This window comes from Sardina pilchardus, chromosome 14 (genome assembly GCF_963854185.1).
Source record: "Sardina pilchardus chromosome 14, fSarPil1.1, whole genome shotgun sequence".
NCBI lineage: Eukaryota > Metazoa > Chordata > Actinopteri > Clupeiformes > Clupeidae > Sardina > Sardina pilchardus.
This window is the reverse complement of record NC_085007.1, coordinates 31,043,880-31,059,380: the sequence shown is the minus strand read 5'-3', so window position 1 is coordinate 31,059,380 and position 15,501 is coordinate 31,043,880. Positions and strand designations below refer to the sequence as shown.

General features: G+C 42.7%; 1 protein-coding gene across 1 annotated transcript; it reads right to left on the bottom strand.

Annotated features, from left to right (window-relative positions):
- Positions 1-1,920: 1,920 nt before the first annotated feature.
- On the bottom strand, positions 1,921-12,114 carry lman1 (lectin, mannose-binding, 1). Its single transcript, XM_062554623.1, has 13 exons — positions 11,886-12,114; positions 11,107-11,261; positions 10,287-10,394; positions 9,954-10,015; positions 9,164-9,263; positions 8,729-8,852; positions 8,459-8,517; positions 8,130-8,262; positions 7,661-7,848; positions 7,442-7,512; positions 3,216-3,381; positions 2,714-2,835; positions 1,921-2,587 (listed from the first exon to the last, which is right to left on the bottom strand). The coding sequence occupies exons 1-13, from the start codon at positions 12,091-12,093 to the stop codon at positions 2,551-2,553; spliced, it is 1,533 nt and encodes a 510-aa protein (XP_062410607.1). The 5' UTR covers positions 12,094-12,114; the 3' UTR covers positions 1,921-2,550.
- Between the last annotated feature and the right edge of the window lie 3,387 nt (positions 12,115-15,501).

The following is a 15,501-nucleotide window of genomic DNA, read 5'->3' as shown; positions in this document are numbered from 1 at the left end:
TTTGGGTTTTGGGAAATACTTGGACACCGTCTTTCCTTCCCTGGAGCGTCGGTCCGACCGTTCCCGCCCACTCACCCTTAATCACATTACCTAAGACAGGGGCTAGCCAATGTCCTGCGGCCAAATCGTCCAGAGATTTACCCATCCATTTATACTCCTGAGCCCAGGGAGGGAGGGAGAGAGAGAGACACACACAGAAAGATCGAGAGAGAGAGAGAGAGAGGTAGGGAGGGAGGGGGATGGAGGGGAGGGGAGGGGACAGGGAGCGCGAGCAGCAGGGATTATCCCACTGTTGATCTGCTGGGGCTGGGTGGCTCTTCCCCTTGGCCATTGTGGAGCCCTGTGAGGGGTGCTGGAGAGTGAGGTGTGTGGGGGAGATCCCACTGTGGCTCCACTCCCCGCTAACGCATGCCCACCTCCGCAGGGGCACGGCCCCCTCACGTCACACCTCGTCCCCCTCCAGTGCAGCACATCCAGCCTGAGCCAGAGGCAACAAGTGGGGCTGTCACTGCCTCTCTCAGCGCTCACTGGGCCAGGGCATCAGAGAGGAGCATTGCAGCACACATGCACACGTATGCACATTGTGCTTGTCTGAGGAAGCATCAGCTCTTTCATGTATGGCCAACCTAATGTGGAGATTGATTTTGAGGTCATACAGTATAAGGTCATGACAAAGTAGTCAAGAGAGCAAATGGCTCTCAAAATCCCTAGATCCACTACATCTGTAATGTATATTGTAAAAGAGTTCTAATACTGTTTTCCCATCTATGCTGGCTAATGGGGGGAGGCTAACATGTCACAATCTGAACCACTAGCATTATTGATGGTTGATAGCTGCTTACAGTTAGGATGTATTCAGGTGCACTACCCTGCAGTTGACCCCTCTTCAGTTTTATGAATTATCTCAGTTACAGAGGCTGGTCATCAAGTAATCATCACCTGCTGAATCTTCGATTGTTTATTGTAAGTAACTACAAACATACTGATTAGACAGAGCATGTATTACATAGGCTACTATCTGATATCAGGAGGGATGTTCTATTTTTTGCACATCCATAGGTGGCAAAATAGCATTCCGTTTAATTGGTAAATGTGCAACATTGGTCGCCACAGACTGGACTGGACTGATCTTCATAGCTTCTCTTTCCTGCCATTCAATTAGGAGGGCTCAGAGCTGTGTGTACATGTGTGTGAGAAAGAGATTGGAGGGAAATGTGGCAGCGTGTGCATGTGCTATTGTGTGCCAGCGGTTGGTGAGTGTAACAGATGTGGTAGACTATTTATGGCAAGGCCATAGTATATAATCCCCCGTTTGGACAGGGAGGGGGTAGAGGGCTACAAAGCAGGAAGTCAAGTGTATACTGTACAATATACACAGCAAGTATTGTAGGATGACTGATAAGAGATAGGCTATATAAGAGATAAGGGTTGTACTGTAGGACGATGGATGAAAGGATTTGAGAAAGTGTTGAAAGTGTATTTGAGAGTAAGGAGAAGAAACAGGAGGGGACACTGATGAGGACACCCACTATGCTGCTATTCAAGGATGGGCTCACCTTTTCCCAACATCATCCTCCTCAATCATGATCTATCATTTGAAATATTCCTTTGTGCAATCAACTCTTCATTCTCAGAACAAAATACAAATCCAACTGAATGATGGTTTTCTTGTGGACATAAAAGTACTCAATATCTTTGGTCAGATCATTTGCTCGTATCGTCCACCACAGTGAAAATGGGTTACATATTGTATTGTAGTAAGCAGCCCACTATGCAGGTCTTGACTGTTTGCTTGCCAACTCCACATCTCTTTTAAATCTGAATGTCCACTGACTACAGTACAATCAAACATTCATTAGCCAGCACCAGCAGACCGATGACAAGACAACATCAAAACATGAAGAGACAAGCACCTTGCAATGTTGTAGGGGAAGTTATATTTCTTTCTCTCTCAAGTTTGGATGTTCTTATATACACATGTGTGATGTAATTACAAACATAGTCAACAAACAAAATATCTGGTTTGTGTTCAATTTATGTAAATAATTATTTTTCTTCAAACACTTCAATCATACAAAAACACGCACTCAGAATATTCAGTCATGATTGCGATAGCCAATATGGCGGTCACATGCAAGCCTTATTAACCACAGGTTTCAATGTGTGAGACGGGGCAGTGGTTCAATTCTTGAAGGCAGAGCTCACTGAAAAATAGACTGGGGAGGATGAATTTCCATTCATGTCATCTCAACATCTGAAAGAATATAATACATCTAATTCTTTGAGAATCCTAATGAACATTCCACATTCATTTCAGAAATTACGCATTCACTCTGTGCATTTCAAAGCAAATTAAAACTCAGGAATTAAAAAAACGTCTCTCCAGGAAAATACTTCAGTTTTCAAGTACAATAATTTACCATTTATGAACAAAACAAACCAGCAATTAACAAAAAAAAAAAGAAAAAAAAAAAGAGAAAACCATTAACAAAATAAACAACACTCCCTTATGTCCACAATGTGTGCTCGGATGAGAACAGAGAGAAGTTATCAAAAGAATTTCTTGGCAGCTGCCTCTTGTTGACTTCTGTGAAGGCAAAAGAGACAAGACAAATGAAAGGAGGCTATATCATCAGTAAGAGGTGTATTACTGTCATAAACTGCTTTACTGTATCATTCCCTTAGCAGAATTTCATGTCCTGTGAATTCATACCTGTACATGATGTATCCAAAGAACAGGATGGACTGGATGACCACAAACACCACAAAGTGAGTGGTGGACAGACAGGAGGGCAGAGGGGGCATCTCTGGACATTTCACCTTCTCACTTGGACCCTGGGCACAGAAGGAGAAATACCACGTCAGACATATGCTGTCCCACACAGTTATGTTCGCCTACATGTGATCAAAGTGGCCAGATCCTTTCCCTGTGGAGCCTGCAAAGCACTAAACATGTGTAACATTTTAACTTACATGTTGTGTGTTTCTGTTTTGTGAGCATAAACTAATCATATAGAGGATACATCATGTTAAGGCAATTGCCTTTTCCATGAAAAGACCCCCTGATAATGCCATGCTCATATGGTAATAAATGTTTGCACAAGAGAAAGTCTTGTGTAGGCGTTAATGTAGGGATTCTATACTTTTCACATCACATTAACTTTTGCATGTTACGCAGATCCAGTTTTGCTAGATCTTCTGCTAGCTTTCCTTACCGGACTTTTCTGGATGATATGCTCAACGTTTCTCTTGACCACGTGCAGGTGCTCCTTGATGTCGTTGAAGTGCTGGATGGTCTCGTAGCTGCTCAAGGCCCCTCCCGCTGGCGGCTGGACATGCTGGGCTGAGTCCACCTGCTTCAGAGAGGCCGACAGAGAGTTCCTGGGGACGAGGAGAGCAACAGGCCAGTGTTAAGACTAATGTTTATTCCATGACAATCAACACAGACCAAGATGATGGAATGATCAAAGTTTATTCATAACAATTATTTAATGGCTACAATAATGGAAAGGTGATAATTCTCTGACTAGCCTGGAGTCTTATTACTTTATCTTGTATGCAAAAAAAAAATGTGAACACTTGTTCTCGCTCCCATTTTTCCTGAACTGAAGTGAAATATGAAAAATTGCTCACACGCAAAAGGCATATTTATACACACAAAAGGCATAATTCTATAAAATGTTAAAGTCTGCGTTATTGAGAGCTTTGCTTTAATCCACCCCACATGTATAACATGTCACCGTTTTTGAGAGAGCAGGCAACTGGCAAGCTGACAGCAGAAATCTCCACTAGAGCCTGTGAACTGGATTTAAAGGGGAAATCACTCAGTAGATTTGACCACACTTGTGAACAATTAACATTTGTGTGCATAGAGGTCCTAGATCTTTTACTTCACCTCACGGAAAATGATAAAAACCTAATGAGTTCATATTAGTTAATAGTTAAAACCTAATGAGGTAATATATTTGGTCAGTTTATTACATGCTTGCTCATTGTTGCACTGAAGATGAGCAGAATTCTGTTTTCATAAGATAATCCTTTTAACCTGCAGTTGGTTGTATGGTCATCAAGTAAGTAGTTGTTTTGACTTTATTTTTCAATCTCAAGAGCACTGCCACGGAGTCACAGAGTCAATTGAAACCATAGTATCCAAACAATGGATACATTCTAACATTATATCTCAGAGCTTTTAATCAGTCTAAGAATAAAATAATCCTTAATCTCCTTGTCTTTGGTGTGCCGACGCAATTGCTCAACTTCCAACATGACGTATCATCTCCTTGTGCCGTCAACACACATTCTCAATGGAATGGGCTCCACAAGAGAAAGCTTTATGGTGGCTAGTGACGGACACAATGCCACACAATTAAATGTCTTTGACAAAGATGAAGATGACAAAAGTGAAACATACTCATTTATCAGTTCACAGTGCTGTCACCTCAACAAACAAAAAAGCCACCATGAATATTGAATACAATGCCATGTGTCGGTCTTTAGACACTAAAAAGAACCTCACAGGGGTAAGGACACTTACAAGATATGAACTCTGATATAACATGAGTGGAATCCTGGCATAGCAGTGCTGTGAGACCATAGGGCCCTGGTGGTTGTGCAGCTCAGAGGGGCTGAGAGGTTATGTTGCCCCTAGTGGCCTACCAGAGTCATAGCACAAGGAACAATTTCCTGACAAAGCATTTCTAATCCAAATATCACAATGAAATACCCCAAACTAATCCCCTAAGCTTTCTCTTAACATCCCCTAAAGGCTATACATCCTTCAACAGAATCACCCTTACACTAAGACAAGCATGACTGCTAAATTAATCACTCTGAAATATGTTTTGCCGCTCTGGGACTGCCATCCCCAGCCCGCCACGACCACCATCACCACCACGACAAACACACATTTTAAATGAGTACGGCTCCCCCATACACAATCTGGAACAGTCCTGCAATGACCCCTTCCTCCACCCTCTTCTAACCTGACACAATGACACACGTTTCTGATTTATGTTGTCTAGGTGATTTTGAGTTTGTACTGAATAGAGGAAACTAAATGATCAGAGATACATTTTGTAGTAGAGGCCATGTCTCATGAGGGAGTATCTAGCAAAGTGAACCATTTTAAATACGCAGAGAAGGACTGCTCCTGAAATCAATGGTAGCCGAGAGGAATTTGGTGAGTTCTGAGAAAATGTGGCATTCTAAAACTGTAATCTCCAAGGGTCAGCTCAAATATGGGATGTGTATTAAAAGATGAGAGATTTAATAATTTAATGACAAACACAACTTAGAGTCAAGATCATGCTGGTGATTAAATTATATTTTCTGATTGCACACAACTACTGGCATTCTTCTGCCCACCATCTATCCTCTAGAAATCTAAGACGATTTCCGAAATTAAATCAAAATAGAAAATGTTTGACAAATGAAAGAAATTGGAGAGACATAAGCAGACAGTCCTTGGAGACCAGCTCAAGCAAGAAAGCAATCAGATGCAGACCATGTTTGGTGCTGTGTATGAAGGATGTATTTAAAAGCCACAGTCTAATCCTTTCAGGGAATACAGCACCAAGACGTGTTCTTTTCTTCCCCTGACAAATGTTAGGGCGCCAAGGGGGCCAGTGCAAGCAATTTCTGAAATTTGTTTCTCAGGAGGAAAAAAAAAGATTATTAGACATAAATCTCTCCAGAGGAACAAAGTGAACATTTATTAAAACCTTCATCTAATCTTTATCTAGGAGGAGTGACCCATTTAGCTGGCTAAAGCCTTTTTTTTTTGCACAGAGTAATTTTCCAAGGGGCTAAGATAAGTCAATATCATAATTCACTTTTCAAAACAAGGATCAAGGCCCATTTGCTTTACATAATCTATAGGATAATACAGACCCCTCATGTATTAATAAAGCATTGTGGAGGACATGCTGCATCTGAATGAATTCACACTAAACAAGCTGATGGGGCTAAAAGAGCAATCACTTGTACATCGATTGATAATCAGTGTCTATACTAATTTAATCAAGTGGCAATTCCTTTGCATTTGCAGATTTGCGCCTTTTCCAGTTGTTCTATGGGATTACCCAGCGCAAAGGACAGCCTGTGTGATGCCCCCACAGATGACTGTTGATTGTTTAATCATGATCCAGAGAGCAGCTGACTGGGGGCATCTGCTGCTGACGCCCAGAGGTGCAGAGGTGTCAGGCTGGGTTAAAGATGCCTTAATAGACTAACCACTTGGGTCATGCCCCAACCAACCTCTCTCTAAGGACAGTCAAGCCATTTCAGGACAAATATATCTTTTCTTCAACTGCAGGACCCATTTTCAGGGAAAAACTAAATGTTGCTTTCCCTGTTAAGATACATCACTTGAGTTCAGAACAGAGTGTAGGCCACTTTATAATCTCTGTTGTACAAACATACAGAAAGTGAATTTAACTCAAACAAAAACAAAGAATGTTGATGACTGACAATCACTTTAGAAGTAAACGATTTTCATGAAATTTAGGTCGAAAGACAGTAAACAAACTCTTTAGGTATCTAATCCTGACTTAGTGAAGTTTCAATGTATTTCTGTCTGATCTGTCAACCGTATTATCCAACATAATTTGTATTGTCATAAAAGCTCCCAGTCAACACCTTTGCTCTGAAGAACGTCCGATACAACAAGTCTGAAAAAATATGTTATTGCTGTTAAGTCAAAAACAAGAGCTGACGTCAGAACCACTGTATATTTAATCAGGCTTAGGAAGAGCCACCCCGGCCAGGTCTTCACAGGAGCTCCAAGGTCTCAATTCACCATTCAGACTTCTAATCGGAATTATCCAGAGATCATATGAAATCATTGTCCTCATCTTCTCACCATGAGCCATGGTAAAGAAGCACCACAAAAAAATAATCGTGGGTGCTTGGCGTGACATTGGGCTTAACTCCCTGTCACAACACCACACTTGAGTTTTTTTAATTACAGACGTGGTGCCCCCATGATACTTGCCACAATGTTCTCATGACCAAATCACAGCAAGGGCCTGACAAAGAACCCAAGGCCAAATATGGTTTATGGAAGAGATTAGGGCAGATAAGGTTGTTCTCCCAGCGGGGGGCTTGCCCAGGAGGAGGGAGAGGATGCTAGAAGGCAGGGGGCAGCCAGGGGAGGGTTTAAGGTATTACACCAGGACACGATCCCCATGTCAGATGGCCCACAGGAGAAGGAAATGAGCAAAGAAGCTTGATAATGGGACAGAGCTCCACACTTCTCAACTGGGTGGTTTACCAGATTTACTCCTGGGTTTACCACTGAGACTTAACACTTTATTGCCCTGGATTTCCCCATTGTTTGGTCGGGAAATTAGGCCTTCGTGTCTAGCACCATCTGTGTGTGTGTGTGTGTGTGTGTGTGTGTGTGTGTGTGTGTGTGTATGTGTGTGTGTGTGCGTACACTCACCTCATGTCATTCAGGCTGTTCAGGACTTCCCGTTGTGTTGTGATGATCGTGTCAATGTCTTGACTGGGTGCCTACAATGGGTCATCAGTCAGTTATTCCATATTTATTCATCACATAATTGATCACATAATTTGTCTGCATCTGCCAAAGTATCTACTCCGATGTGTGTGTCTGCATGTGTGTAGGAGTGAGTAGGGGTCAGCAGCCACGATGTCATACCTGGCCAGACTGGGTCTGGACGGCGCGTTTGGACACCTCGTCGGTGAGGACGGACACGTAGCGCCTCTGCTCGTCCAGGATCATGGCCAGCTGCCTGTTGAGCTGCTTGATCTCCAGGTGAATGCGGTTCTGGCCCTCAAACACCTGGCGGATCTCACGGTCATTCACACTCTCATACAGGTCCTCAACTGTGCGGGACAGAGACGGGAAGGAGCCTCAGCCAAGCAGGTCATGGGGACACTACATACATGACATGGGGGGGTGCGAGACCGATGATTACCACGCACAGAAAACAAGATGACAGGGAATGATGGAATGCATGAAAAAAACGTGGATGGTTTTACAGACACACACATAACAAGGAAGATAGGAGAGAGGGAACACACCGAGAAAGAGAGAGTGAGAAACGGAGAAAAAGAGAGAGGGAGAAACAGAGTGCAACAGAGGCGAGAGCCGCGCTCGGACTCACTGGGCTCGCCCTGCACATCTGGGTGCTCCTTCTGGAACTCCTCTTTCTTCTTGTCCAGCTCCTGCTGGAAGTTCATAAACTCCTCCTGGTATTTGTCCTGCTCCTCTTTAGGAATTTCTTGTTCAGCTGGAGGCTTCACTCGAGAGAGGGGGGAACAAAAGGAAGCACAGGACATTAAGCGATCGCCGAGAGCTGCATGAATCGCCTCACGGCCCCCCTCCCCGACACACAGACACACACTTACACACACTCACTCACTCTATTCAGCCTGGAGAACAAGTAGGAAATCTAAGGGTAGTTTTGTGACGCTGCTCTAAGCAGAAACTCACCAATTGTTGACCAGGCTCTGTTAGTCGGAAAATAAGGAAGGACAAGACATCGTGGTCGTCTGTGAAGGGGAGAATACATATAATTCAGTTGGAATGTGCAATCACAGGACAATTTTGAACTGAACAATTAAATAAAAAGAGTCATATAAATATTACTTTAAATGTCTGATATGCTATCCTTCTCAGTAAAGCATGGTCTCTTCCTCCTGGCATGGAACGAGGGTAAAGTGCATGCTACCCTTCTAAGCCCAGAACACAATGCTACCTCACCTGCTAAACCTCCAGTAGCTGCGGAGATGCCAAAGTAGCCCTCTGCTGGGATGACCATGTTCTCAACACGGGCACAGAACTCATAGTCTTCCTTATCCGGGGTGAAACCATTATTGATCATGACCTAAAACAGAAGAAAATGTGTCATTTAAAAAAAGAAAATACAACATTTAACATATGCTAGAGCTGGGTTTTTCAACCTGCACCGTCCATCGCATGCTCCATGCACTATTTTAATAATAATAATAAACAGAGAACCACAATACTAGAAAGTCAACCATAAGGATGAGCACTGGCTGTTAAACAGTTCCTTATGTTCTAATCCATCAACTGGCCTTGACATTAACCCATGACCTGAGCGGGTTCAAATCTTTACTTCCACATCATCTCTAGATTTGACCTGGAAGTGTTCATTTAAGCAGTACTGATGGATACCGTTAATGTCTTCTTGTAGTAGGTGATTCTGGCACGGACTGGATAGGGCTTGTTCCGGAAGTCCCTTAAGCATGTGCCCAAGGCCTGTGTTGTTCCGTCACTGCAAAAGATCATGGAATAATGATTGCAACTATCTGACCTAGAAACACAAACCCTAAAGGTACACTATGCAGGTTTAGGTATTTTTGGTGACTGTAGAGCTCTCTCTAGAGACCTATATGATCTCCAAAGAGCTGTGTCTACTGACAAGGTCATGTGTCACGATTCTCTTGAGATTTGGCGGGGTGCCACTCTTAGAGTTGCATGGGTGGGTTCTCAGTGGGCACTTACTATGTCTATGCTCTATGGCTATGCTAGGTGAGCCATTCGCCTATTACAAGATCATTTACCATCAAACTGGCTTCGGAAGGTGAAAATCTTGCATAATGTACCTTTAAAGTATTTGAATATTTCTGGGCTCATCTAGTAAAAATGAGTGACACAGCGTTTCCAGAATGAGTACAGTCATTAATGGCCGGCAGTTTAATTGGAAGTGGTGAGAAGCAGTGAGTAAGACTGGCAGTATATTCATGGTGAGTGACATCTGTGGCAGCGCTGGGGCCTACAGTAGAGCCCAGAAGTGATTTAATGCTTTCACTGGCCCAGGCAGATTAGGCCAAACAGGGGATTATCCCCCCCACCCCACCCCACCCTACCCTACCCTGAACACAAATAATCATATTTTCTAATCTTCTTTAAGTTGTGAAAATTACTGTGATGATGTCATAAAAAGAAGGAAAGCTTTACTTACTTCTGATGGTCGTAAACAAGGTTTCCATTGTTGCCAACGATGACGATGGCGGGGTTATTTTTCTAAATGTCATTGTGACGAGAGGGAGGAAAATTAATCTCTATTTACCTGCTCACCTTTTCCGCCCAGACACACACTGAGCGGATGATTAAGATTATATGCTCCCTTGGCATTGTTTACATACATAATGCCCCCATAAGCATATTGTGTTTTGACTGAACTTTAAGTAGAAGGTAAACAAGCAGCACTTGACCAAACAAGTTATTGAACCATTTATTGCAGACAAATAACACACTACCCTGTAAACATTCCAGTCAGAAGATGGCTGCTTACCTTTCCATCGTTGTCGAAGGAGTCGAAGAAAATCCCAACTCCATTCCACTGGTCGGCTGCGCCATACACGGGCCCCGTCAAGCCCTGGCCTGTTGTGAACCACATTGCCTGTGGGCACACGCACACACACACATTTATTTATCACACACCTTTGTAGTGATGAAATACTTGTGCAAGCCTACTCTATGCAGGCCTATGCAACATTTTTCTCTTTCTCTCTTTCTTTCTTTCTTTCTTTCCCTAGCATGAGTTCCCTGTGTCTGTGTGGCAAGTTGTCGTATTCTGACCAAGCATATGCAATTAAATCAATATATCAGCCATTTATCAGCCAGAACCTTAACAACAGTGTACTTTGAGCAGTGAGACAGAAACCATACATAACTCAGAATATTTCTGATGAACAAAGGTCTTAATAGATGCCTTTACCATCATTATAAGTTACAGTGAGAAACAATGTATATATCAAATAAATAAATAATCAACATGTAAATGCATACCGTTTTGCTGGGCTATCATTTCACACAAAAACTTCTGTGAGCGGGTAAAAGAGCATTAGATAAAGGCCTCCTGGCCAAAATATACTTCACTTGACTCTAATCAAGATGACATTCTCACTCAAATCTCAACAAATTGAGACGTAACAACAAAGTCAGGGAAATAAGCCTGATTACCAAAATCACCTGACTGCTGTTAACTTATAAAGCAACCGAGTGATCATGAAAAACAATGCACAGACTACAAACAACGGCCAATCAGGCGTGGAGAACAGGTGCACTGGAGCTGAGCTGGAGGGGGAGAAAAGAGGGTCCAGTGTGCTCACCAGACCGTCCGCTCCCATCCTCCCACGGCCGGACACACGGAAGGTGACCTCAGCTTCCCAGTGCTGGAAATTGACAGTGTTTTTAGTCCACACCGAACCCTTCTGACTCCGCAGTGATGGGGTGATGCGGATCTGGTCTGAGCTGGGGATGGCATCTGGGAACAGGAAAGCACGGAGGCACAGATGAGCCAATCTTATAACAACCAAGCTGTGGCCAGTTTGGCTTTTCCCCCGCATGAGCTTCTTCACTGTTGAGGCTGAGCTAATAGGACACTTACTGACAGCTACTTTTTGAAATGTTTGATTCGTTGAAATAATGGGAATGTAGGCCTAAGTGTAACTGCTAGGCCTACTTGTCACGATGCTCTGACCATCTGGCAATAGGCCAGTATAACTTTGGCTTCTTTATGTCTAGACTAAATTCTCTATCGAGTCACTCTGTATGGCAGAAGCAGGTTGACTAGATAAAATGTGTCTCTCAAGTAACGTGTGCTGACTCACCTGATTCTATCCCACTTTACCCTCCCAAATCAGGACAGCCTTGCCAACTGAGATAAGTGTGCTTTATCTACAAAGAATGTAGCCTATATCAGTTTTAAGTGGGTCAATCATGTGCGAAACATGAAATAGCAAATATGCACTTAAACTGCGCTCAGACTTACGCTGCGCTCACGGTACTATGCTATTTCGGATTGCAGCAATCAAGTTCATTCTCTAAACAAGCATCAGTGAGACATAACGGTGACAGCAACCGGTTTGGCTAGCAGACATAAACTTACTTCCAGTGTGAACCCAAAAGGGAACGCTGCCGTCGCTTTGAGACAAGTGCGGTCCTTTGAAACTATACTTGTATTCAAATCGTCGATGCGGCGTGTCTTCGCCTGTCGAGCTGCCGGCAACTATTTCGGCATAAATAGGACGCAACAATATAGATACTATTAATAAATACACATCAGCAGTCAGGCACTTCGCTATGGACACCGCCATCTTTCAGTTGCACTGCTGACGTAGCGTAGAGGCGAGAGGATGACGGGAATGCCTGAAGGGCCAACAGGGCGCTCTCTGATTGGGTGAACATCTGACAGCGGCTGTTTGCTGGAAGAAGGGTATTTGACAAGCTAACCTGCTCTACTGGCCCTTTTCCCTTAAAAACAAAACGTTATTTTGTATCGTCACACATCCAAATAGCATTTTTAGTAATTCAACTCAGATATTGATTCATTGTTTCATGTCTCTGAGTTTCTTCTGGAATTCATGGAATTGCAGCCATGTTTCTTGCCATGGTATTTAAGTGAGGAATAAAAGGAATCAGCTAAGGCTAGGCCTATGTTTCAAGGCTTTAGTGATGCATAAAAAAAGAAGAAATAAAAAATGATGCATGCTAACCTGAAAAGATGAGTCTTTTAACCAAGTCAAGCAACACAGCCTGCTGTCTGAAACTATTTAGGCATGATTGATGGATGGCATTTCACCAAATATGACTGCGATTCCAGATTGGCGGCATTCTTGAATTCTTCAACTTCCATTTTATCTTACAATCTTCAATTTGTGTTCCAAGTAGATCCATGCAGATGACACAACAATATAATGTACTTACTGCACATGTACGTATACAGTAGGCCTAGGATAAACCAAAGTCTAAAAGGTCTAGTCTAGTCTCTAGTCAAACTGTTGAAGTTCTATTTGGTCCCCATTGGCCCCCACCAACCACTTCCTGCACTCCAGACCTGTCCTTTGACATTGTTGAGCAAGTGGAGGAAACTAAGCTTGGTGTTATGATGTGTAGATCCTTAAATGTGGCATAGATTAAAGCAAATACTATTGCAAAATAATAATTAAATAATAAAAAAAGAAATAGGGAGGAATATGTAAATTTTTCTAACACCCATTTTGATCAAACAAGTTCTGCAGATTGTAGCTCTATCTTGTTTAGACCACTGTGGTCAATGGTCATGCTGCTAAAAAGATTTGGGAAAACTGCAGTTACAGAACAGCTTGCCTTGCTCCTCATCACTCAGCGAGGTCAAATGTATATTGCTCGTCCAACTCTGAAAGCTGAAAGTTGAACAAAGACTGACCATCACTCCTGGATTTTGTGAGAGATGTTACATTTTTTGAAAATTCCTGCTCATATACTCAACTTACACTCAGTTGCAACAAACACCCTACAGTATGCCACATGGGCATGCAATTCCTATACCTATACAAGCAATACAAAGCACAGTACTGTATTGAGACATGGCCCGACGCATGTAACCCAGGAAGACATTAATGTGAATACATGAATTAATATGAATTTGTTCTGAGATTTGATATTGTATGTCTATTCCGTGCATATGTATCCAATGTATTTCAATAATCAACTGTGCATATGGTGAGAGAAAGAATACAGCAAAACATGTTTTATTTACTTATCTCATGTGCTTGTTTTGTATGTTGTCATGTTATAGTGGTGCCTTGCATCAGCTCATGGGGATCCTAATAAAATCATAAACTATTCATTAAAAAAAAACACTCCATCTTCAGAGGACAAATAGCCTACAAAGCACCAGAATGGTTCCTCTCTGGTCATTAGAGCTAGATGACTTGAGCAAGGCCTTCCCTCATCACCACGACCCTGAACGCCAGGTCAGACCCAAGCCTTCATCACTCTTTTCAAAGGAGAGTTGCCTTGGAAACAAAGGCTTCTCTCCAAACACTGTTTGATTAGCAGCTTTCTCCTCTTGTTCGTGACCCTGTAATTACTGTCTAAATGAGCCATTTCCACTGAAATACTGAGGCGAGCCAATCTGACACATGCTTTTCAATGCCCTGTTCAGATGACATGATCCCTGAAGGTGTCTCTGCCCTGACAGGGCCCAAAGCTCCCAGTGGGTGGTAAGGCTCCATGACAATCCCCTTGCCAATCACTTTCAGGCCCCTGGAGAGGGTGCTAAAAAGAGACGCACAGCACTCTGACCCTGCCGAGGTCAGACACTAATTCTATGCACTTCCTATGTATAGTGTAAGGACATTATTTTTTTTACAAATGGTGTGGATTCGACTTTCAAGATTTCAGAGTTAAGGTTAGGGTTAGTTTACTACATTCTGGTCACATTCTTATAAAGCCTACAACCTTAGCATCTCTTTGTGCTATGGCATCATTCCGTAAGTGTATTAATAATAACAAAATAATAATGAATCCTCTAGGCCTTTTCCCTGTTATTTACCTGCTCAGACACTTCTGCACATGCTTGTGAGTGTTCTCCAACGAGAACCTTGCATGTTAACATCATTAGTCACAGCCTGGTATAGAGTGGTAATTGAGGTCTCCGTTCTTTGTGTGGAGTTCATTAGGAAGTTAATTCTCACAGTTTGTAGGAAGTGCAGCATTTGAATGACAAAAGAGATGCAAATAGTATCCCCAGGATTGAGACAATGGAACCTGCAGGAAACTAATGGATCATTTAGAATCTGAATACAACGACAAATTAGTTAGGACAAATATTTGGCTTGTCAATTATGCAGCACTGGTCCAGGAGAGGCTGTCCTACCCGTTGCTGTCAAAAACCCCCAAAGCAAAACAAACAAACAAAAAGAAGAAGAAAACAAAAGAAAGAAAGAAGAAATATGCATTGAGCATGTGTCCTGAGCGTGTGCACGGCAGCATATCGTAATGGGCTGAGGACACGAGTGGCTTTCCAGCTCACAGTAAGACTCCTGTGGGGGCTCTGAGTCAATGAGTCCACCTGACCAACTCTCCTTGGGCTTCGCTCAGCCACAGCATCCGCCGTTTACACAACAACATCAGGACAAAGGCCAACAGCATGGGAGGAAAGTGGTGTCAGGGACACAGCACATCCCCTAACCTGCAGTGAAAGGTGCTTAATCACCATTGCAATCACAGCCTCTCCATGAAAAGAGATTACGCATGGTGTTTATCTTTGTTTGGTGACAGAAAGACAAGATCCTTTGCAAAGGGTATCTGTTTTGTTTAAACAAGGGGTGTTTGTTTTCACTAATTATGGTAATTAGTGTCATATTCAAACATATATTGATATCGGCCTATTTTGTGCATGGTGTTTTTATTTGCTACTTTATATTTTTATATTTCACCTATCTATTTCTACACAAAGTGTTTTGAAGCAAACTGCTCAAACTGCAAGCAAAAGTTGTCATTAATATTCCCCATTCAACTTCTAACTTATGAGCACATGTATAGACATTAGTGTGTGCTGTATAAAATGGTAACTACTTACTTGTTATTATGTGTCAGTTTTGCTGTGTTAGCAACTATGTGTGTGTGGGGTGTGTGTGTCTCTTGCTCTCTCTGTGTGTGTGTGTGTGTGTGTGTGTGTGTGTGTGTGTGTGTGTGTGTGTGTATGCTTGTGTGTGGGCGCATGAGTGTGAGCACAC

Bases quoted from the DNA above. Each gene is read 5' to 3' on its own strand.
- lman1 (XM_062554623.1), bottom strand. From the start codon at position 12,093: ATGGCGGTGTCCATAGCGAAGTGCCTGACTGCTGATGTGTATTTATTA. The intron at 10,016-10,286 runs GTAAGCAGCCAT...AATGACATTTAG, and splicing joins CCTTCGACAACGATGGAAAG to AAAAATAACCCCGCCATCGT. The intron at 8,263-8,458 runs GTGAGTTTCTGC...TCTCGAGTGAAG, and splicing joins CAGAGCCTGGTCAACAATTG to CCTCCAGCTGAACAAGAAAT.